The sequence below is a fragment of the Columba livia genome, chromosome 1 (genome assembly GCF_036013475.1).
Source record: "Columba livia isolate bColLiv1 breed racing homer chromosome 1, bColLiv1.pat.W.v2, whole genome shotgun sequence".
Lineage (NCBI taxonomy): Eukaryota > Metazoa > Chordata > Aves > Columbiformes > Columbidae > Columba > Columba livia.
This window is the reverse complement of record NC_088602.1, coordinates 173,050,363-173,063,893: the sequence shown is the minus strand read 5'-3', so window position 1 is coordinate 173,063,893 and position 13,531 is coordinate 173,050,363. Positions and strand designations below refer to the sequence as shown.

At 52.4% G+C, this 13,531-nt stretch overlaps 2 protein-coding genes across 4 annotated transcripts in view; one reads left to right on the top strand and one right to left on the bottom strand.

The window, feature by feature from the left end:
• Nucleotides 1-266: 266 nt before the first annotated feature.
• On the top strand, nt 267-3,746 carry MAFF (MAF bZIP transcription factor F). The gene is made up of 3 exons (XM_065047354.1): nt 267-468; nt 1,553-1,609; nt 1,693-3,746. The coding sequence occupies exons 1-3, from the start codon at nt 364-366 to the stop codon at nt 2,104-2,106; spliced, it is 576 nt and encodes a 191-aa protein (XP_064903426.1). The 5' UTR covers nt 267-363; the 3' UTR covers nt 2,107-3,746.
• A 918-nt stretch (nt 3,747-4,664) lies between these two features.
• TMEM184B (transmembrane protein 184B) overlaps nt 4,665-13,531 on the bottom strand; it is a 30,345-nt gene continuing 21,478 nt past the window's right edge. For 2 of the 3 annotated variants that reach the window (XM_065047304.1, XM_065047322.1), the window contains exons 6-10: nt 11,872-11,963; nt 11,318-11,487; nt 9,960-10,154; nt 9,038-9,061; nt 4,665-7,982 (exon numbers count right to left, since the gene is read on the bottom strand). In XM_065047304.1, coding sequence (XP_064903376.1) covers nt 7,741-7,982; nt 9,038-9,061; nt 9,960-10,154; nt 11,318-11,487; nt 11,872-11,963 — 723 coding nt within the window. In that variant the 3' untranslated portion in view covers nt 4,665-7,740. The remainder of the gene's footprint in view (nt 7,983-9,037; nt 9,062-9,959; nt 10,155-11,317; nt 11,488-11,871; nt 11,964-13,531) is intronic. The other variant, XM_065047315.1, reaches the window with a different exon arrangement.

Sequence of the window (13,531 nt, the reverse complement as noted above, 5' to 3'; positions counted from 1 at the left end):
GGCGAGCGCCGGTGCGTCACGCCCACCGCCATGGTGGAGGAGGGCGGAAAGGCTGGGAGGCGCCATCTTTGTGAGGGGCGGTGGGGACCGCTCTTCTTAAAGCGGCAGGGGACCATTCCGCTGGGGTTGGGCGGGGCAGTTCTGTCCCCGGCAGGGCCGTTCGCCGGGCGTGCGTCATCCCTAAAATTGGGGAAAAAGCAGCAGTGTTGGAGAGCGGCTGCATTCATCGCCCCGTGCGTCTGACACGCAGGCCGCAGGCGAGGAGCGGGGGTTACCCGGGCGCTTTAAGAGCAGGGACCGCCCCGCGCGGCGGTGGCCGCGAGGGGCGGGGCGAAGGCGACGTCACCGCATGACTGTGTTTTTATGAATGAAAAGAATCCGCGGGTGAGTAATCGTGAGGAGCGGGACTGGAGGCGCCGCCCGACGGCCCGACCCGGCAGCGGCCCCGCGGGTCCAGCGCAGCCTCCGGTAAGCGCCAGCCGGGCTGGGGCGGCGGGGAGAGACCCTGCCGGGGCGTCGCTTCCCTCCCCGGCTTCTCCCCGCCGCCGGTCGGCTAGGAGAGGGGGGCGGCGGGGTCCGGCACCGGCCGGAGGCCGATGTGGGGAGCGGGGCCGGGGGGAGGGTGTCCCTTCTTGGGGCCGTCCGCGGTTCCCTCCTGAGTCCCGGCCGCCGCCCAGAGGGAGCCGCCGCTGCCGCTCCCCCGGCTCCGGCTCCCGGCCCGGATTGCATCAGCTTCCAGCAGCCCCGGCTCCACCTTCCCCGCCGCCCCCTCCAGCCCCTCACCTCCCCGCGGGGCGCTCCCGGCCCCTCTCGTCCCTCTGGGGCTCCGCTAACGGGGAGGGGGCCCCTGAACGTGAGACGCTGCTCGGCTGCAGCCCGCGCTCCCAGCCCTCTTCCCTAACCCAGGGACGGGGAGGGACCGGCCACGGCGAGGGGACAGGCGCCGCTTCAGTGACTCTTCCCCCTGGGCTGCTGATTCACGGGGAGGTCACTTCTCGCCCGCCCGCGCTGCGGGGCCGCGACCCCGACCCTTCGCCCCTGGAGCCTGCGGACACCCGACCCTTGCACCGGGAGCCGCGGTGCACTCGCCCGCCGGGCAGGGGGCGGCTGCGGTGGCACCTCCGCGCGGGTCCCGGCTGGGTGGCTTCGCCGCGGCTTCGCCCCGTGGGACTGCTGCTGCTGCTTTTACTTTCCTTTCGGCCTCGGGCGGATCTCGCCCCGGTTTCCTTCCTGGGGGGAAGCATCGGCCTCCCGGCAGCCGGGCTGGGGCGTTTCAGGACTGCTGGGCAACGCAGCATCCCCACCACCTCGGGGCGGGATGGGGGAGGAATGGGAGCTTCAGCCTTTCCTCGTTATTATTATTTCTTGCAGTCATTATTACTATTATTATTGTTATTATTAATACTTTTTTTAAAAGGAGTAGGAATGAGTCACAGTGCTGGCAGGGGAGGAACATGAGCTCTGGGCAGGGGGCCAGCGGGGCCAGCGTCCTCTGTGCCAAGGCAAGAGGCATGGGCTGGTGGTGACCAGCTTTTCTCTTGCTGCTTGGCAGGGCCAGCGTGAGGAGGCAAGGATGGCTGCGGACGGGCTCTCCAGCAAGGCCCTGAAGGTGAGCACCAGTGGGACCAGGGGGCTGAGGGGGCCAGGGGCCTGGTTTTGGGGTTCTCAGGCAACCACCCCTCTCTCCGGCAGGTGAAGCGGGAGCTGGGGGAGAACACACCGCTGCTATCGGATGAGGAGTTGATGGGGTTGTCGGTGCGAGAGCTCAACCACCACCTGCGGGGCCTTTCCAAGGAGGAGGTGGCGAGGCTGAAGCAGCGCCGGCGGACACTGAAGAACCGGGGTTACGCTGCCAGCTGCCGGGTGAAGCGCGTCTGCCAGAAGGAAGAGCTGCAGAAGCAGAAGATGGAGCTGGAGTGGGAGGTGGACAAGCTGGCCCGGGAGAATGCAGCCATGCGCCTAGAGCTCGACACCCTCCGTGGCAAGTACGAGGCCCTGCAGGGCTTCGCCCGCACTGTGGCTGCCCATGGGCCCTCTGCCAAGGTGGCCACCGCCAGCGTCATCACCATCGTCAAGTCCGGCACCAACCAGGCCGCCTACTCCTAGTGCTGGCCTCCATCCCCCGGATGGGCACAGTCCTTCCCGGGGTGCCTTCCCCTGCCAATTGCCTCCCATCCCCTCCCTGACCTCCTCCCTCCTGGGACCTGTACCCAAAATCCCCCTTCTCCTATCCCTTGACCTCCAGCTCCCCTGTGTCAGGAGCTGCTGCAGCGTGGGTGCTGAGGCAGAGGACAGGACCCCATTGGTAGCTCCTGAAGTCCCCCAGCACCATCCCCTGCTGCAGCCCCCCTGGCCAGGCACCCCTCACCCTGGGGGTGCAGGCAGGAGAGGGCAAGCCTGCACAGGCAGCACTGGGGAAGCGTCCCATGGCTCCAAGCTGGCAAGAAAACACCAGACGCCTCTGGTTTTGGGGAGGGCACAGGAGAGCTGAGCGCAGGCCAGGCACTCCCAGGAGCGTGTGCCAGGAAGGGAAAGGAGGGGAGAGAGTTTTCAAAGTGAGCGGCAGAAGGGATATGATGGAGAGGAATTTCAGCATTGGCCCCACAACTTGGGCCACGGCTGGAGGAGGGGAGGAGATGGCAGCATGGCAGGAGTCTCCAAGGATGGAGACGGCGAGGGCAGGTGGCAGGTCAGAGAGGGAGAGAAAGTCGCTGCAGGTTGGTAGCTGGTAAAGGTGAGCGGGATGGGGAAGTGCCATGACAGCCTGGGGTGCTGGGGGAGCCCAGGGGTGACGGTGGTGGAGGAAGGTTCCTTGGGCAGGGGAGAGCTGGGGGACGTGGGCTGGTCAGCCCAGGCTGCTGCACTCAAAGGGGAGAAGCATTGATGCTGGTTTATCTCCATCACGCACATCCTTCACGCTTCTTCCTGCCCATGGAACACTCAGCCCGCCCGGGTGTCTCCAAAATGCAGCAGCACCGGCAGGAAGGAAGCGGAGGCAGCTGGAGCAGAGATAAACACTGTTTTGCTCAGCGCAGGCCAGCTTGTACAGCCCCACCAAGCACTCCCCAGCGTCCCACCGCCTACAGAACCCATGAAAATGTGCTCCTGGCCCCCAAGAGCCAGAGCTGCAGAGGCAGAGAGAGAGGTGGAGCTGCAGGAGGTAGGAAGTGAGGGCGGAGAGCATCCCTGCTCCTGGGAGCCGCCTGGCAGGCAGGTAGGCACCTCCCTTTGGTTTTCTTCCAGCTTGGACACCCGTGTGGGACAACCGGCTCTTCGGCAGGCTGAAATGCTGGAGAAGAGCTGTGTTTGCTACATACAGGCAGAACGGGGGAGGTAACAGGAGGCAGAACCTTCTTGGCTTCTGCTGCCGTAGATGATCCCCCTCTTCCTGCCCCACGCCAGCCGCCCTCGGCTGCAGCCTCCATCCCTCTCTGAAGAGAGGTGCCCACCACTCGTGGAAGGGGCACTGTGGTTAGCATCCCCCCACCCCAACTCCTCTTGGGTTTATTTATTGCACGAACATAAGTTATTTTCACGTCCTCTTTGCCATTCCGCCTCTCGGCACAGCCAGGATGTTGGTACAGAGCCGTACTTTATATTTTATATATGCAAATCACATTTTATCTTATACTTATATAGAGCAAAAAAAAAAACTTATTTATTTTCTGATTTACAGTATGTGTCCTACCTGACTCCTCTGTATTTTGTAGACTTTACAAATAAAGGAAGTTCTCTTTTTTTCCACAGTGAGAGTGCCTTTGGTTATTCTTTAACTTCAGAACTTGCTGTGTCTCAGCGAGACTGGGTTTTCTAGCTCCCTCTAGCTTTGCTGCAGGACGTTCAAAAACAGGGGATGGGGGACAGCTCATAACTTTTTAGGACAAACACCGATTTCTAGTTTGTGGAAGGACTCAGTAAGCAAACTTAATGCTGAACATCACACCCAAAGCGCTTTTGGGAGCAGTTCAGCTGTGCTGAATCAGCTTTTCCTAGGAAAGGTAACACATTTCACTAGAAAAATTCCCTCCAGGCTGCCCTTGGACCTGGTGTGGAAGGAGAGGCAGGTGCAACAAGCGCAGCTCTACCCAAAAACTCCCCTGCTGAGTGACCTCACTGCTAGGAGGAAAGCAGGGAGCTCATACCTGTGGGTGGCAGAAGGGGAAGGAAGTGGGGCAGGTGCCAAACCTGGAGGTGAAGCCAGACCTCCTCCCCATGTGGAAAAGCCACTGTTCCCTGGAACTGAGGTGTGAGCAGGTCCCGGCCTCCTGGCAGCTTGCAGCGCTCACAGCGTGGTTCTGGGCATTACATTCATGTTTTGTGGAAAAGCCCAGAGCCGCTGTTCCAGGGGCCCATGTCAGGGAAAGCAGTTCCCTTTCTCCCCGGGTGTTTGGCACCAAGCACCCAAGATCAGGACTCCTCTCTGCTCCAGGTTTTTGTCAAATGGGTTTCACTCCTGCCCAGGGCCATCACCGGTGTCTCAGCCCCAGGATGTTGTGGTGCTGCTTCTCCATCAGCTCCTGCTCACACAGATGGCGTAGCGCTCTCCGCAAAGACAAAGACTAGGACAAGGCATCCCAACCCACTAATCCTCAGCCCCAGCAACAAGCAAACACTCAAAATTGCTTCAGAGAAGTCACCCAAACAACACACAGAGGCAGCTTAAGTACAATCTATATTATCTCTATATTTTTATTTGTCATCATATTTGCTTATTTCTGCAGAGTATAACATCACAAAGACCAAAATAGAGAGCGGCTTGTCGCTGAGCTCACATCAGTTAAACACAATAGGTACAAAACTAGGTGACTCTGTCTTATTTATCATACATTTTTTTTTTCAGTTGTTTATATACAAAGAACTACTCTATATGGAAAAATAATAAACAAATCCCATGGGTATGTTACATGGTAAGCAAGAAGGAAGGAAGCAGAGGGGAAACAGGTGAGGAAGAGCAGCTCCAAGGGCCTAATTCTTGAACCAACATGTTTGTTGGGGCCCTGGGCTACTGTGGGCAGTCCTGTAAGACCACAGGTGCCTTGGCCTCCTTGGTCTCAAGTTCTAGATCTTTTAAGATTTGTTCCTCCAGGCCAGAGCAGCTTCAGAGCCAGTCCTTGCTCTGGCACTTGCCCAGAGATGATTTTGTGTGGTGTTAAAAAATATATATATATATAAAATTATAACGCATGGCAGTTGGCTGTTGTTTGGGCGCTAGTTCTTCATCAGGCTTCTCCAAAGGCAGCTAGTGCAAAAGGGTTGTACTTTAAACCACTATGTACAGGAAGCTTTGAGAATACCCAGATCCTCTGCACAGCATATATATGTAGCATACATTTAAAAATAACGTCTAAAAAATGCTTCCCCAAGCCTAGATCATCTTCAAGCTAGCAGGGCAAGCCCAGATCTCAGCCACCCAATGCAACAAAGGTTGGGGACAGTCACTAATTAAGTGACACTGGGATATCATCAAGGCCTGCAAATGCAGGGAAAGGGGAGGAAGGGATCATGTCCCAGGCCTCACTTTCCTAGGAGAGAGGGCAAGTTTAACATAAATACCTCACCCTAAAGAACTATTAATGAAAGCCATGGAAGATAGAAGGAAAGCCCATTCAATCTTCAGCCCTGCTTTCCAGGTGGCTTACTGCATGAGGAAATGGAGTTTTACACCAAGCCCACACAAAGCCTGGCAGATAGTGTTTGCATGTCCACTTAAACAGCGAGTTTTAGGAAAAAGCAGAATTGTGTGGCATCACAGGATGTGTGCAAATGGAGAAATCCAGCAGCAAAGAAGCTGCTGGAACCACTGGCCCTGCTTCCAGCTTCCTCAGAGTCAGCACTACTGCTCCCACCTGCTTCACCATCCCCTCAGACACACAAGGAGTATGGAAGGAGATACTGTCCTTGTGCCTTTCCCCATCTTATCCTCACAGCCCAGAGCAAACCTCCCTCTCTTCAAGCCCTTCTCCCCCCACTTCTGACCACAGGCTTCTGGCAGCAGTGCTGAGGAAACGAGGAGCTCTTCGCTCACAGTTGCTCCAGAGAAAGCGAATGTGCAAGTACACAGATGAGGAGACAAGAGGAAAGGTAAACGCCAGGCACTGAACCAGACTCCAGTTCTCCCAGCAGAGCAACAAGGGGCAATCTGGAAGCGTGCAGGGTTGCTGGTGGCAGGGTAGGCATCAAGCAGGAGGAGCAGAGACACTATGGAGAAGCAGAATGCAGCAGCTCACCCCAACCTCTCCATTTTGCTTCCTGCTTGGGGGTGGGGGCATCTGAGCTACGGCCCTTGAGGGTGCTTCCCCCTCTTCCACTAGACATTTTAAAGCAAAGGGCATTTCCTGGTCTCTGGATAGATCTACAGAGGGATTATTTTTATTTTGGCTCCACTAAATACCTATGGGCCAATCTAAAACCCAACGAAAGCAAGAGGAAGCCTCTTTTCCCACTCCCATGGATGCTGTCTCCACCCCTGATAGCATCAAGAGTTGCTGCAGGGCTTGTGAAATGTGCAGCAGCAAATGCTGCCTGGGAAACTAAGAGAGACAATTTTAAGCGGCCAGGTCATGTCAGTTTTCGAGTCTGCTCCAGTTTGGCCCAGCACAGCTATGAAGATAAAAGCAAGTGTGCACCATCCCTTCTTGAATACTCCAGCCCAAGGACACCACTTGAGCAGCTCACCATGGAAGTCACTGATGACAAGCACAGGGAGAGCTACCTGTGAGAGACCAGGACCTTCTCTGGCAGCTACCTGGTGCGATCCACACCTGTAAGAGGGGCAGCTATGTTGATGTGGGACACGAAACAAAAAGAAAAATAAAACCAACATTTTAGCACTTACATATCTCCCTTTCATAAAGAGGAATTAAAGGGCCAGAGCTCCACAAACTTCCAACACCTATAATAGTCAGTCCTCAGTCTTGTTACCAGGAGACAGCTGCTCCAGGGAGGCTTCTTGCCACAGGAACGCTGGGGAGACGGGAAGCTTGGACACCTGGTGATTAGAAAACCCTGCCCTTGTGAGACAGTAATTCCATCCCTGCTGAGGTTCAACAAGCTCCAGCTTTGATGGGGAGCCCCCCCGCTTCCCATGCGGGGAGCGAAGGAAGCGGAAGGAAGTCCTGTCCTTTTCCCCCTTGCTCACCCAAGTACAGGAGTGCACAACCAGGTTCTTAGAAGCGTGGGGGCAGATGTTCCTTACTGTGTATTCAAGGCAATGGCTACACACACACCAATCTCTGGTCTGGTCCTCAGGAACGCGCATTGCGGCACCCTAATCCCATTTCCCAAGGATCACAGTGATGCTAGTACCAGGGAGCTGGGAGAGAAAAGTGTGCCCACATCAACCACTCAGGAAGAAGAATACAAAGCAGTTGGGTTGTCCAGTTTTTTTAAAAAATCAAAACAATTTTTGGCCACAACTCTGGGCTCTGGCCAGTTATGCTCCACACCAAGCAGGGCAGGTGTGGGGGGCCAGAGCTCCAAACCCTGGAGCTTTGCTTCAGTTAATTCCAGTCGATCACTGCTGTAAGGAATGGGCTCGAGAATGGAGTCCTGGCCATTCCCCACGTCTGCACCGCTCATCGTGTCCATACCCACAAAAGCTAATGGGAAGTGCCCACTTCTGCAATCTGCACTCTCTAGGAAGTGATATGACTGGCGTATTTCTGCTTCAATAAATTAAAAAAAAAATTAAAAAAACAACAAAAGAAGGAAAATGACAGCCTGTGCTGGCAGCTTCCCTTCCTAGAATTCATCATCAGAGCTCAGCAAGAGGGTCTTCTCGTTGTCACGGGCACCCGAGCAGCTGTGGGAGCGCGAGATGACATGACTACCATTGCGCCAGGGTGGACCATGCTCCAGCGTGGACTGCTGCGTGTACTGCTGGTAGGCTGGGGAGAAGTTGTGGATCGCATCTTGGACTATGTCGTGAGGGTTCATGGTCTCCTTGAGGCTGCTGGAGATGCTCTTCATGGGAGCACAGCGACCTGTTGGGGTAAGACAAGGAGGGACAAGTGAAGAATACGGCTGCCTTCCGCCACACCCCTTAACGTGCAGGTAAGGAGAACAGGGAACATGCACTACTAGATCCTGCAGAAGTTACTTTACAGACTTCCTTAAGCAGCTGCTGACGAAATGCCACACAAATGGTGTCAAGTTTTACCAGTATTGCTCCTAGGGTTCAGCCACTGCTAACCAAGGGAATCCACCACAGCACCAAATGAGGGACATGGCATGAGAACAGGACATGCCCACAGCCACCACCTCCACTACACACTACTGGTGCTGGCTTGGGCATACAACAAAGATGTTCAGCTGGGAAGGTGCTCCTGTAAAGGGTTTCAGAAGACAAGAACGAAGGAAATTCTAAAAATATAGAAGCGGCATTTGCCATTCCCACTCATTGAAAATTAGATTGATAGACAGTATCAAAGTGCCCACAAGAAAGAGACCATAAAAGCTGAAAGCAGCACAAAGGAGGGAAGGAAGGGGAACAGGCAGTACCAGAGGCAGAAGCACCCACAGGTGAAGAATGCCACAGCCATACCCTGAAGGCAGCAACAGTTGGAGATTGTCCCACCCAAGTGCTGAGCACAGAGGAAGGCTGTGTGTCCTTCTAGGGGCTGCTGTTGCTCATGGCTTCCATATCCCATTTCCAGAACAGCCTTCCAGGACTGCTTGGTCCTGGGGATGAGCTCACAAAACAACCAAGGCATGCTGATCATCTGTGGCCATTATGGAAGCAAAGGGAGGCTGGGCTGAGAGAGCAAACCAGCTCATTTGAGAGCCTGTGCGACTCTTTGGAGAGAGATTCACACAGTCCTGATCGAAACACTCCAAAGCAGGTGTTAAGCCACTGCCCATGGGGCTGGTTTGCAATTTATGATCCAGACACCACTAAAGCAGCTGTGTGAGGCATTCAGGTTACAGAACTACAAGGAAAGGGGAACAAGGGACAGAGCAGGCAGGCTGGGAATCGGGACAGAACAGCATCCCAGTTAAAAACCAAGGTAGACAAACACACAGAGCATGCTGTACCTACCGTATGGCCCGTATGATGGAACAGCTGCACCAGGGACCATTGGTCAAAGCAAGGGAGAGATAAAAGGGAAAGGAGAGAGAGACAGAGAAAGAGAGAAAGAGAGTGGAAATAACAAGAACTGAACAAGATCCACCACCAAAACATCCCCCACTGTACTGGCCAGCAGTTCACCATTTCATCACCCACAGATCTCATCTCCCTCAGCTGTGGTCACAGTCCTTCCAAAATCTCTGGGGCTGGCTAGGATGGAGGGATCACCTACATGAACACTGCCCAAGTGCTGCTCTCTTCCCACACCTCAGCACAGACTCCCCACAGCAGGAAATATGCCTTTTATTTGGAGAACACCGAATGTACTTGTACAGACTGGGCACAAGAAACCCATTTTCCCAGAGATAACATCCACCTACCTCCCTCTTCCCCAGAATAAGATTTCTAGCAGTCTGACCCTCACAAATTCATTACAGGAAGATCCTCCTCCTCCAAGCCAAACATATTGCCAAAGCACAGCTTCATCTTCCTGAGCCAGATTCAAAACAGAGCCTGTTTCAGGCCCTGTCCCTCCTGCTTTCAGTCTGTTGCACAATCTGGAGCAATGGGAGTTCCCCTTCGGGGAGACGGGAAGAAGGACAAACCCATTCTACCAAAAGGATGCAACTTCTTGCAGCCTTCAGGTCTGCAACAAGCTCTCGTGGGTGGCATACTGGGGAACTGAAAAGGGAACAATGCAATTGAGGCAAGGTTTCTGCACTGCAGAGCCGTTGCACAATTAATCTATTCAGACACTACGGAGGAGGGGATGTGATGTTTTTCCAAGCAGTCAGGTTTGGAATCATATCAGTGTGCTGGTTGGTAGAGGGACCAGCCTCCACCCAGTCTCACCACCAAACAGACACACCGTATCCGCTGGCATGTTTCCTACCTTGGGCATCAAGCCTCTTGTCCAGGTACACCTTGTACGTGAAGGCATGGCGCAGGGCGATAGCTGCAAAGAACATCTCCACACAAATGATGAAGTCCTGATACCCAGCAGCTACGGTGCCTTCGCCCACAGACACGTTGGCAGAGTGTATTTTGGGGATGGCACCACACTTTTCCAAGATGGCCAACAGCATCCCTAAACAAAGCAACAAGCTCCTGTAAATGTGCAGAAAACATGATCGCATACTAACTGTAAGGAAAAAAAATAGCTGCCTGTGCTGTATGTCCTAGATGCAAATCCATTTAGGACAGGAGCTATAAACAGAGCAGGCTAGATACGCTCACCAGTACAACAGAGAAAGGAAGAATAAATGCGACAAATATGTTTATGCAAAGAATGTTCAAACACTGACCCTCTTCTATTGTGGAACTAGTTGCTGCAGGACTTAGAGTCCAAAAGGATAAGAAGCAGCCAAATATTTCTGTGACCACTTCTGTGATCTCAGCATTTCCAATAGCCATTGCAAAAACTGAGGTAACAGAGCTTTTCATTTAAACATACAGTGGTTTTGACACACCACTGCAAGAAAGATACTTCTCCCTGTCCATAGTCAGGTGGCTGAAGAATTACAGACAAGGCAGAAAGTGTGTGACCAGATGGCTCAAGATGATAAACTTAATAGTTTGTCTGTAAACAGGGTGGTTGGGCCATACTCTAAAAGCCTAAATTCCACCTAAGTTTGAAGTGCAACCAGGTAAACTTACGTAGGGCACTAAACAGGGAAATGCTCAGAGCCACTTAGTAAGAAGCACTAAGCTTAGGTAGAATTTTGTCTTTCTGAATGTGCTTCTGCATCACGTGTATGTATTCTGAATGTCCTTCTACTCCATGGAGGTTCTGTGGCAGCACACACTGCATTCAGCCAGCCTGCTGCTTCATGTGAGTCACAGACACACCATTAAAATTTTATTTATAGAGCACTAAAAGTACTAAAAATTTTTAGATGTGCCACTTTAATAAAAAAAACGGCAGCATGTAGATAAAGCATTGGCAGCTTGTACTTTATGAGTGTTCCAGGAATGAAAAGGACTATTCATCCGGCTGATTTTGCCAGGCAGATATGTGTGTGCACATACACAGGCACTGGGATAGTGAGGATTCAGGAGCATTGAAACAAAGGATGAAAATGAGAAAAAACAGATTTCCCAGAGAAACGCAAGGAAAGACTATAAAACAAATATAATAATAGCACAGAAAGACATTCTGGCTATTAATCCTCATCTGCTCTATCAACTCTAGTGCCTGAGCGCCTGCAGAGAGCTATTTGTGCCTATCAAGGGAAGGGAAAAGCAGCTCACCTTGCCAGAAGGACAGGAAGATGACAGACTTCACCATGAAGAACTTGAGGACTGGGCTATAGGGGCTGAGCAGCTCACGTGTGGCGAAGTAGAAAAGGAAGAGGGCATACAGTGCCAGGCTGACAGAGATGTTGTAGATGATTGTCACATAGAGGTAGCCACTGGTTACACTGAAATGAGAAGATACATGGTCATGTGTAGATGAGGTTCATGGTTTAGCGACACTGTTAGGTTAACGGCTGGACTCAATGAACTTAAAAGGTCTCCTCCAACCAAAATGATTCTATGATTGCCTGAAATTTTAGCATGATCTTTTCCTCTTACCTCTGTCACTGGGGAGTTCTAAGACTCCATTTCCTTTCTGCCTTCCTGTCCCATTCTCTCCCTCAAAACCGAGGTGGAAAAACCCTGAAACCAAGAGGCTTATCCCTGCCCTCTTTTCTCACATGCATATTCAGCCTGTGTTGTCCCCCTGTCTATCAGACACGCGGACCATAAGCACAGCTGGGCAGGAAGGGGCAGCTGAGGCACACTTCCCAGACAAACAAACTTACTCAAAGTCACCATCCTGGTACTTGCCAAAGGCTTGAAGGATGACTGTGCTGATGGCCATGAGGGGCTTCACCACACAGAACTGCAGGGTAGCCTACAGGAATGAGAAAGAAGGAATGAGAAGTCAGGAGGTCCAAGAGGGCAAGTTCCCAAACAATCACCATGACACTGTCTCCACTGGGACAACACAGCAATGCAATACAATCCAGCCCCAACAAGGAGTCTGACCCTGCCACTTAATAATTGATTGTGCTTGAGGACTGCACCCCCCAACAGGAGATAAAGGAGATTCAGAAGAAGCATGGGTGCTATCTACTTTTCCAGGATGGGAAGAAAAATCTCTCTGCAGGTTCTCCTAGAAACTACTTAGCTGCTCTCTTACATAGGCTGTGCTGCAGCACATTTATCCATGGTAAAGGCCTGAGAACAAAAATCCCATACCATGCCATGGTACAGACACCTCAGGTTTAACAAAAGGACACAAGGGAAGGGTAAAGCTGGGCAAAATTGTCCTCTAGACAGGAGGGGAACCCAGCTCTCTGAGGAGGAACTTTGACAACTGCCATTATGTTAAAGCACTTTGTATGCACACCAATGCATGTCGCTAAACAGAAATTAAGAGCTATTCAGTTGTCACTCACACAACCTTCACTGAATCTTCCCAAAGGCTCCACAGCCCTTGGGATCAGCTCCATCCATTCTGCCAGTATAAATCACTGCTCCTGTTGGGACTCCTCTCAGCGCCACCCCATGCTTCATCTTTCTGGAGATGTTGAACCCCAAAGTCTTAGGACAGTGGATGGCTGCAACCCTAAAAACATCACCCATGCCTCCCTGAAGAAGGCTGGAGGAGCCTGGGCAGGTGTTGACCTGCGCACATGTGGGGAGGGCTGTGTATGGAAAGAAGGCAAAACCAAACAGGAGTAATTGGTTTGGATACAATGCAATTTGTTAGTGGTCATAAGACTTCAAGGAGATTAAAAACCCCAGCACATGTCAGATACTGAGTCACTGTAAATATGTGAACCAGAAAAGGTCAAGCTAATTCGTAAACAACTCTGTCCTCTGAGCTTCCTCTCCTTCCAATCTGGGGCTGTTTTAACCATTTCCCTGCAATCCAAACCACCACGTCCTATTTTTAGTTGCTTCCCTAGAAGATGCTACAGCATACGGGAAGCACATGGATGGGGTGTGACCCATTTGTAAGGGTCACCAGACAAAGGCCCAGCAAAGAATCTTGTCCAAGGCATCTTTAAGGAAACAAGCTGTCCAGATTTTAAGCCACAGCCATTAGTGCAGGCAGACTGACCCATAGCAGGTACCTGCCTGAGGACAGCTGGGGGTGGGGACGAAGATGGAAAGAAGGAATGGTTATAACATGCAGATTCCTTCAGGATGAAAAGGGCTGGAAAGAGCAGAAAATGGGTAGGTGGTGGTGGGAGATAACAGGAGTGCTGGAGATGCTGAGAACAGGGATAAAATGGGCAAAGTGCTCCTTCCAGCACTTTCCTCTTTCTGATCATCACGATGTTGGATACCACACAGACCAGCGTGGAGATGCGTTCCATTGCCCTTTTGCACCAACCTTCCCAGGAATTTCCCTTGAAAGGTCTTACTTGGCAATTCTGGAAGTCTACAAGTACCAGAAAGTGCATCTTAGTG

What these genes read in the sequence shown, in the direction of transcription:
- MAFF (XM_065047354.1), top strand. Translation starts at nt 364, where the DNA reads ATGAATGAAAAGAATCCGCGGGTGAGTAATCGTGAGGAGCGGGACTGG. An exon ending in CGGGTCCAGCGCAGCCTCCG is followed by an intron (nt 469 to 1,552) that starts GTAAGCGCCAGC and finishes GCTGCTTGGCAG; the next exon opens with GGCCAGCGTGAGGAGGCAAG. An exon ending in TCTCCAGCAAGGCCCTGAAG is followed by an intron (nt 1,610 to 1,692) that starts GTGAGCACCAGT and finishes TCTCTCCGGCAG; the next exon opens with GTGAAGCGGGAGCTGGGGGA.